The 10,439-nt window shown below is 36.2% G+C and overlaps 1 protein-coding gene across 1 annotated transcript; it reads left to right on the top strand.

Moving 5' to 3' along the window:
- The first annotated feature begins 9,408 nt into the window (after positions 1-9,408).
- Positions 9,409-9,936, top strand: LOC141688929 (uncharacterized). The gene has a single exon (XM_074493079.1). The coding sequence runs from the start codon at positions 9,409-9,411 to the stop codon at positions 9,934-9,936; it is 528 nt and encodes a 175-aa protein (XP_074349180.1).
- Positions 9,937-10,439: the final 503 nt, after the last annotated feature.

Raw genomic sequence — 10,439 nt, 5'->3', positions numbered from 1 at the left:
ATTTTTGAATATGTATGAGCTTCTTCTGTTAATAAATCATATGAGGCGGAAACGAAAGAACATTCTTGTATTCCTTCTGAATTGTTACTCTCCTTAAATCACTAATTTCTGATGGAGACAAGCAGTGTTGTGATGTGACGCTTTGTTGAAATGATGAAGAGTCGGGTGGGACGCCACCTAATCATGTGCTGTATGCCATATAGTACGAAAGACTGGCCATCTTGAATACGAATATGGTTGTCTCATTCTTCACTCATTTTTCTTCTTTTAATTTTCTGATTTACAAATTCTTTCAATCGGTTGTTGCATGGTTATTCATTATTCCGAGTTTAATCAAAATCATATTCCCAGACTTTCCTTTTGTGTAAAGTCTGTTCTCTGACGATTTCATAAGAAATGAAATAGTATGATACGTGGAACCATACAACGAACATAGAGACGACTGCAAATCAATAAATGGTGGACATCTGCGAGCGAGGAAAAAAAAAATGGACACACTGACAACGTGGTCATGACAAAGACATCAAATCTGAGAGTTGTTCGTGTTACCAGGATCTCGTTAGTATGGTATATTTTGACGCGAAATGAATGGTTAGCAAATCGTACAAAATAAGGAAATGAAGTGGTGTGCTCAAACGGAGCAAACGAGTATCGGGACGATGATCAAAGATCAAGGAAATTCTGAACAATGACTCCGACAGGCAATTACGACGTGAAACATCCCTTCGTCGCTGGAAGATACTTGTCGTGAAGATTCAAGATGGGAAAAAAAAATCTTAAATGTAATCAAACTTCAAACGTGTTCTTCAAGAAATTGTGAAGTTTTCTAATTTGCGTAAATAAGTGATTGTGAATTTAATGCTCATACCCGGGTCAGTAACGAAAGTTCGATGTGAAGCCGTAAGTAGAGATGAAGCAATGGTGACTCGACTGTGAAACTTTTCAAGAAATAATGATCTAACGATTGAGTTCCTACCAGATTGTGATGGTAATAATGGAGACCATGCGCAGTTATTAAAAGATAAACCGATTAATAATGATCAGAAATAAATTAACAGAATCATGAAATCAAACCTTAAATTCATTAAGGACAATTCGTAATATTCTAAAAAGAATTGAGAAAGGTATGGTTATATTAATCATTGTGGGTTTCAGATCCAATCCCAATTAAAAAGAGATATGTTATACTAGTTAGATGCTGATCAAAGGTGAATTGTGGGAATTGATGATTTGGTTGATTAATGGTGTCGGCTTGAGTCCGACTGGTAGTCAATGGTGTAGGGGAAATGCTGCCCAAATTTTCAGAAATTACCCTATAGTTAAGAACAAAGAAGTATATGGTCATTCTCGTCAGTATTCCAGATAATTGCAATCTCGGTTCTTGAGAAAGTTGTTATGACCAAACTGACTTTATGTAATTGGTCTTTGATTCCAGTTAGCTAGTGAGCACTTGGTTTAAGTGATCATTTAAAGGAATTGATTGATCCACTTTGCCAACTAATGGTTAGTTAAATGGAAATCGATTCCAATTAGATTGAGTCAAGCTCTAACATAATTTCCAGATCCGAAATGAAAGATATAGAAATTTGAGAAAAAGTAATGGCATTACCGTAAATTAAAAAGGCCTAGTTCAATTAGTGTGATGTTACTGTAATCAGGTGCAAGGTTTGATTCAAAAGAATATTTTAAGATCTGAAGATTCAAGATAAAGCAAAGGGATTATATCATCCGAAATAGCGTTCCAGGAAGAACTTGAATGTATACCCATATTGAAGGACGAATTAATAAAAGATTTGAATGTACACTTCTTTTGAACGGCGATTGAATGGAAGTGGCTGTAGAATAATGGAAAGCTCACAAATTCAAACATCCAATGAACGATGGAGATTGATGAAGTCCGCATGTGAACTCAGGAAAAGAGATGAGAATCAATGAAGAGAAGTCAAACACGTGATTTGTGACACGTCAAGTAAGGCTAAGAAAATAGCTACCGAGGAAATTCGATAATTTTGTTAGTAAGAATTTAAATAGTGTAAATAAAAGCCTTCATTCCAGTGTGAATTCCAGGAATGACCTATTCAATAATAAACAGAGTAATATTACTAAGAAAAAGAAATTCGTTATGTATAAAGAAGATAATGAATAATGAGAATAAATCAAGACAAGAAGTGGAATCAAAAGGATGATAAAGAAATGTTATAAAATAGTCCAAGATATATGTTGTGAACATCAGATATGCCAGAACTAATAGGGGAATGAAGTAAAACATAGGAAGTTGAAGACAAGAATTTCATTCAAAGAATGCGCGTAAGTAGGAAAAATTAAACAACAGTATTCGTGGCAAACTATTAGAGAAAAACGATACAATGAATCTCATATCGGAGTTCTCCATAATTAAAGTTAAGCCCTGAAGATTCTAACGAATGATTTACCAAGGTTACCTCGTGAAATGAGGTAATAATTTTCGGCGGTTGCTGTATGAGTCGAGCTGGTGTCAAAAGTCCTGTATCGTACAACCCAGTGGGAATGAGATATTGAGTGAAGGAAAACTTCAGAAATATGAAATGAAAAGAATAATGAAATAAAGGGGTACTTCGCGCTACACACAAAAGCAATCATGGAGAAAAGAGAAAGGAGTTATGAAGTCACGCATCGATTATTAGAAATTGCAAGTTTGAAGATTAAGTAAACATAATGTACCAGGAGTAATTGGATAGTGTAATTGTATTTATTGATAACATCCTCGCCCATTCAAGAACTAAGGAAGACCAAGTTGAACACCTGAAGGTATGCATGCGAAAGGTAAGAGATTAGCAACTGCGTTCGAAGCATTAAACGCCATGAGTTTAGTATATCGGGTGGATACGGAGTGAAAGTACAAGAAACCAACTAAAGGTTCTTGAATACGATTAAAAACAATTATAGGCCAGATTAACCAAACAGAAGGAGACGCGAGAAGTAAAGTTGAACAGACAGGAAAATAGAAGGTGCATAATCACAAATTGTTAAAATTAGAAAGAAAATCAGATTGGTATAACTCAAGTTAATCCATCAAGACAATGAGATAGATAGAACGGTTACGAATGAGCTGACCCTTTTGTTATAGGCATAACGAGTTCATAAGATATTTAAATGTATATGGCTGAGAAAGGTAATTTAGTTCCCTACGTATAAAAATGAAGGGTGATTCAGGTTATGTGAGTAACTGACAGATTTGATGTCAGTGAAAGACCGCTAAATTGTGATTAAAATAATGAGACCGAGGAATTATAGGAAATGTACTTGGGGAATATCATAGTTAACGTCAGAAAGCCAATGCGCCCCGGTTCCCGTGTATCATTTACAAATGAAGAAGAAGATTACAGGAACAGTTACCTCTAGTGTGATAGGAAGTGATTACAAATTAGATTATTTGAACGAAGAAACATATGAGGACGAGATTCAACACCGAGTAACAATGGGAAATGCACGTAAGCACGAGTTACTAGAATTAGAAAGAAAAAAGAGAATTAAGATGTGTTATGTTGCTTCTCCTAAGTAGTAAATAGACATGATAAGTAGAAGTGAGTTGGCTTCACCATTACTCATACAGCGCATTCATAAGGCATTTATCTGTAGATATTCGGAAGGAGTAGGTTAGCTCCAGTATATATAGGAGATGGAGAGTTGAATTGAGTTATGCAAGCAATAAATAAAATATGATTTTAGCAAGAGGCTATAAAGGAAAGATTAGTATTATACGTTAAAGTTATGAAAAAAATTATGAGGTTGAGAGATTAACCTGAGAAAATGAAAATTTTATACTTGAAAAATATTAGTATTATTCCTTAGCGTGATTCTGAGGACAGAATCCTTTTAAGGGGGGAAGGATGTAACATCTGGGAAATATCGTATAATTATTTATATCAATATATGATTATTATGTGAATATTATATGAATTTTTGGTGAATTATCTGGTGTTTGATAATAATATTTGGATGTTTGTATGTAATAAAATGTGAGTATGTTAATTTTAATATGTCCAGAATAAAATATAGATAATTAAGTTATTTTTCTGGTAATTTTTGGAGTGTTAGATGATTTTATAATAATTTATGAAATTATTAATTATTTTCTGAATAATTATAAAATTATTTTATAAAGCCGGGAATCGTCCGACTTCAATCGTTTTTACGTTTTTACAACCCGAAACTCTTCCGAAAACTCCTTCCTAACCTAATCTGGTAATTCCGGACATTTTCCGTGTTTTGACTTTTTCGATCCGGATTACGGTTTGACCCGTGCGCGGCCCGGCGCAAGTTTTTCGATACGATAATCATTTCGGTGAACCAACGAAACCCGTATTTTCAAAAGACGGGATATTATTACATTATTTTCGTATAAAGTATTTTATAAAAAGCCCGGTTTGGATAATTATCCAATTTTGATATTAAAATCGTATCGTCCTTTCAGTTACTTAGCGGCTAAGTAACCTATTTTCGGAACCGATCTATAAAGGTAATTAGCAAATTATTAAGTAAATAAAATAAGTGATGGGTCTGTCAGCTACATGTGGCTGTATTGTTAATTGTTTGTGATTCGTTGGACGCGAAGATTAATTTCATAATTAATTACTGAGCTGTATACATTTAATTCATTTTAAAATGATTTTATTGAATATTTATTCTCATAAATGCTAAAATTGCTCCTAAAATTATTGTTGTTGTTTTATAATTCTATTTATTATTTTTAGGAGTTTATAAAATTTAGAAATCAATATTATATTTATTAATTATCTTTAAATAATTTTCTGACTCCATTTTATTGTAAAATCAATATCTAATTTCAAGATGTTTCAAAAATCATGAAAATTTTATTTTATTAACTTTTAAATATTTCGAGAATTTCAAAACTATTCCGACAATTTTCTGGTTTTTATTTAACAGCCCGCCTGTTCGTTAAATCATAAAATGCGGGTCGGATATGCGATCCAAAATTGGATTAAAAATTTTGAACATTTTATCTTATTAGTATTTATTTATCCTGAAATTTTAAAGGTATTTTCATAAAAATTTTGGGTTATCTTACCCGTAAATTGTTCGTTAAATTAGTAATTACGGTATCCAATTCGGGGTAAATGCGGAATAAAAAAAATCAGGTAAGAATTGCCTTATTTTCCCTTATCTCTCCAATCTCAATTGCCACCGCCTATTCCTCCTTCTCGGTTATTCCCGAACAAGCCCTGTTCTTGGTCTCTCTCTCTCCATCGAAATCTCTCTTAATCTCTACTCTCAAAAATCTCTCTTTCTGCACTCTCTCTTCCCTCTTTCTTCTTCTCAATTCCCTCCTCCTCTTCCCTTCTTCCCAGTTTTCTTCCTTTTTGCTCCGGTGAGTTTTCGGCCGGTGGTTCCGGCGAGCTTCCTGGTTTCGTTCTTGTTTCAGTTGTGTGTATATGCGATGTGCTGTATATATGTGCATATATGTGTGGGTTGTGTTGTTTTATTTTGTCGCCGCCCCTCACCATTTTCCGGTGAGGATGGTGGCGCGTGCGTGTGTAATTCGTGTGTCTCTGTGCGCGTGTGTGAGTTGTGTGTGTGTGTTCGTGATTGTGTGTGTGTGTTCGTGATTGTGTGTGTGTCGGTTGTGTTGGTGTGTAGGGGCGGCGTGTGGCCGCGCGTGTGGTAGCTGTACTAATCTGTTGTGCTTTTTCGGTTGAGCTTTTCTGTTGGGCTTGTGCTGGGCCTAGTTGGGCCAAGTTTGTGCAGTGGATTTAATTGTTATAATCTTAAACTTTTATTTTCTTTTCTGCAGGAAATTGTTTTGAATAATATCCGTGATATGAACTTATTCATACGGAAATAAGTAAATTAATCGGTGGGATTTTGTGTTGGAAACCCGAAAATTTATCGGGTACCCGCAAAATTTTACTGCCGTCGGCGATGAGCCTCGGCGAGCCGACGGTGGGCGATGATGATTTCTATCTGAGTCCTAAATCATAAATAAATTAAAATTAAAATTAGTTTGTGATAATGATTATGAAACGAAAATGAATAAAAATAGTTAATAGCTGAATTGTATTGATGATTGGGATTGGCGTATGGATTATGAATTGAATGATTGGTTGTTGGTATATTGTGACTGACGTCGAGATGTTCGACGGGTAGGCCGATAAATAAAGGAAACGCTGCCCGATTTTCGGGAAAATTAATTCTGAAAATACGGGAACGTAACCTGTAATTATCGGAATCGTCGAACAAGGATATAATTGAACTTTATGAAACTGACTTGTGTGATGTGACAAGATATTTTGTGAATAATCGATTACCCTATTTTTCAAAACGACAAACATACGTATTTTCCGAAATTAAATACCGAACCGATTTTCGAAGATGTGAACCGTAATTGCTATGTGTATTTCGATAATACATATAAATATGAATTTGGTTATGAAATCGTACGGGTAAAATAGAATAGTGACTTGATGTAAGCTTAAGCGATTATCTGAATTAGGGTATTTGAACCCTGTAGGTTTTAGACGGAGGACCGAGACGTGACATCGGACTAGGAACGATCTAGTGATTAGACGTCGAGATCAACAAAGTTCCAACCAAAGGGTCTGAATGTTGGGATCGTATCGAGAATAGGATAGTAGGTGCATGATAAAGCCGAATGATCTAAGTCAAACCAAAGTCAACTGATAATAGTGGTTAAAGCTTATTGAGGCAAGTATTCTGGATTTTTCCTTTTAAATACTGCAAGTATTCCTAACCTTTCTCCTTAAATACTGCAAATATTTATTCTCTCCTATTCTAAGTTCAGAATAGTTAACTGTTTTATATTTCGCTGCAATTACTCTTATTATGCCAGTTCTTTTAAATTCTTGTTCCTATAATTCGATTGCTCTCTTGAGCAAATACCCATTCGTTCGGGTTATTTGCGAACCCTAATTTGGGATGTTTTGAAATCAGAATGATTTGATATCAAAATACTCTACGGGCTGGACGATTATTATAAGGACCAGTGATGAACTGGATCCTATGGGCCGGAGATGGACCGGACCCTTTAGGCCATAGTTGCCTGGGTGCCCCATATGTTGGTTGGGTCTATGCAGTTGGGTATAGATCTGCACTATCTCCTGACTGATCAGCAGGTTATAGTGCATATGTTGGTTTCTAGTGTTCAGTCCAATTTATTGTTGTTCGCCATTAATGGCATTCCCTCTTGAAATAAAACGTGATTATGGTTTAAAGTTATTCTTTCTTAGCACTCAGTTTCGGGAAATTACAATGTTTCTAAATATATTCGAGGTTCAGATTGTTGCTGCAACATTAGTTGCTCAGTGATAGTTAGGATCTTGAATGAATTGAGATCTTCTTAATTATTCAACCCGTCCTTATCAGGCTGGTTTAGCAGGCTAAGTCTATGGAAACTTAGTCGATAATGATGGATACTGAATAGTTAGGAATTTCTTGAACGTCGTTTTATGCATAGTTATTGCATCAATTGCTCAATTATGAAATGATACCAGAAGCTATTTTGAAAACACGTGATCTCTAAAGCTCTTACAAAAATGTCATTATGTCCTATGTGATTTATGGCAATGCAAATCAAATTGATTTTAAGTTGATAAAGTATATCCTTTAAATGATTTTGTGTTTCGCTCTTCAAAATATTTCAGAGATTTTGTCTGAAAGTTTTCTTTGAAATTAATGGTTGAGACTAAAATTATATACTTGCTGGGCATTTTTGGCTCACTCTTGCTTTGTCAATTCTTATTTCTGCCAGAAACAGATAAGGATACAAATGAATAGCTTAGATAGACAGCAGAAGATCGAGAAATCTCCGCCGCGAGAGGTTGAAGAAGTTAGAAGAATATGATTCAAGCATTAGTTCAGAGGTATTTACAATTATATATTAGTTGTTGTAAGTTGTAGAAGATTAGATTCTTGTTTCATACCACAACCTGTAAACGATCCGGATTCAAGGGGTTAGTTATTTATTTCTTTATTATATGTAAGGATTGTTTAGTGACACCAAATCTTGACCCCGGATTTGGGGTGTTACAAAAAGGGCCAGAGGTGGGGACACGTAACCAACTGGTATTATCGCGCAATTGATATAGAGGAACAATTTGGACCTATAGGCTGTCTGTTTATCCTGACGAGTATGCCCGTCAGGCGTTTAAGTGGGAGCGTTTGTAACATCCCAATCCCATATCGAGGAGATTTGGGACTTTTATTATGTTTATAAGGAAAAATATTACTACTGCGTGCACCAACAAATTATGATCTTTTGGGGTCCTGTGGTGGGCATGTTTTTTATCCTAGTTTGCTCCACTCAGGACAGTAGGCTTTGGCTTATTTTGGATTCGCAATCGAGACTTGACCCGATTTTTAAAAAAAACTTGTAATTTGATTAGGGTTGTCATATTCAAGAACTGCCTCCCAGGCGAAGGTCAATTTCTTCAACTACCACTGCCTCATGGCTAATCTTCCTTTTTCGAACATGGATTTCTCCATCTGACGTATACGGCCTGAATATGAGGCTCCTCATCCTCTTCGGAATCTGATGATAGTACAATGTTAGACCGGGATCTCCCCGAATATGATTCTGAATCTAAAAATTCGTCTTGATCAGCTCGCCTCCATCGCCCGCTTCCCATTTTGAGTCGGGCAGCCCTCTCTTCTCCCTTCGTACATCTGAGTATGTTTTCTGGGTTTCCTCGGTCTCCATAACCTCATGGAGCCTGCTCATGGAGTTCTATTTCCTCTCTTTGCAGGCAAAGTGCCTGCAATCTCAAGTTGGGATTTTTTCTCGGCTTATTGACTTGTCGCCTGCTTTACTCATGGAGCCTTCTCATGGAGTTCTTTTCCTCTCTCTACTTTTGCAAACATGGTCCTTTGTTCTTCCGGGGTAGGCATGATTTCATCTTTGGTTTCTGACTCAAAGTTGAGAGCTCTTGGGGATTTGGGCACGAAATGAAAGGTATTGGGTCGATGACGGTCAGTGAATCCTGGTGGGTGATCAACTTCTGGTGGTTTCAAAAGCAAGAAATTGTTGTTGCATATTTAATCTTAACTTGTATTACTTATTTATGTGTCGTACTTTATTTTTAGTCGTGTTTGTAGCCGAATGACCTGGTCACCAACTGCATGAGAGTTTTTAGGAGTTCAACTTGAATAAATGATAGATGCAAAGTAGTAGTAGGAATCGTGGTTTATAGTTCCTGTTTTTTAGCATTAACGTTGCTTTGTAATCTTATTTATCTTGAATCATTTAGATGAATAAAAATATAGTTATCAGTATCATTCTCCAGCTCTCTCTGTCTAAGATAAAACAACTTATATATATATAAGTATTTACATCACTTGGTATCAGAGCAAGGAACACAGATTATGCCTAAGTGTATGCCTAGAACAACGAAGAAGATGGAGACAAGCAAGGTGAAGGAGAGTACAATTAGTCTGAGCTATCCAATGTTGGCCAGAGGTAATTATACGAAATTATCTTTGAAGATGAAACTGTACATGCAAGCTCACGGTGTGTGGGTAGCTGTGGAACCCAAAGACCCGAAAAAAGAAGTCGAGGAGACGACAGATAAGCTTGCTTTGGCAGCAATTTATCAAGGCATACCAGAGGATACACTGTTGTCTCTCACAGAAAAGAAGACAGCGAAAGAAGCCTGGGATGCGATAAATGTCCTGTGTCAAGGCGCAGATCGAGTAAAAAAAGCACGTGTTCAGACGCTGAAAGCTGAATTTGAATCTCTAAGCATGAGTAATACTGAGAAATTAGATGACTATAGCCTGAAATTAAATGGTCTCATCACTAATATTCGAGCCCTAGGAGAAACAATTGAGGAGGCATATGTGGTCAAAAAGTTGCCAGATCGGTTCCAACAAAGTTCTTGCAAATCACCTCAACAATCGAACAATTTGGAGATTTGGACACTATGACGATTGAAGAGGTAGTAGAATCGCTGAAGGCACATAAAGAACTTTTGAAGGGACAAAACGAAAATCGAGAAAGCCAACTACTGCTTACAAAAGAAGAATGGGAAAGGAAAGAAAGTGGTGAATCAAAATTACTACTAACAAGAGAGGAATGGATAAAAAGAAGTGGTAAAGGTGGAAACTATAATCGCAACAGAGAAGGTTTACGTGGTGTAAGGGACAGGACCAGAGTAAAATGTTTCAACTGCCACAACTACGGACATTTTGCTGTGGAGTGCCGGAAGCCTGAACGTGGAAAAGAACAAAATCAGGAGGCAAATTTGACACAACTACAGGACAATGAACCAGCTCTTTTGTTAACAGAGTGTGAGTAGAAAGGAGAAAATACACTATTGATTAATGAGGAGAGGGTTACACCAAAGTTAAGTATCAAGGATGAGATGAAGCAAAGCATATCCAATGTCTGGTACCTTGACAATGGTTCCAGCAATCATATGTCTGGGCAA

This window comes from Apium graveolens, chromosome 2 (assembly GCF_009905375.1).
Source record: "Apium graveolens cultivar Ventura chromosome 2, ASM990537v1, whole genome shotgun sequence".
NCBI lineage: Eukaryota > Viridiplantae > Streptophyta > Magnoliopsida > Apiales > Apiaceae > Apium > Apium graveolens.
The sequence above is the reverse complement of the archived record's forward strand: the minus strand, read 5'-3'. Positions and strand labels throughout refer to the sequence as shown.

What these genes read in the sequence shown, in the direction of transcription:
- LOC141688929 (XM_074493079.1), top strand. Translation starts at nt 9,409, where the DNA reads ATGGAGACAAGCAAGGTGAAGGAGAGTACAATTAGTCTGAGCTATCCA.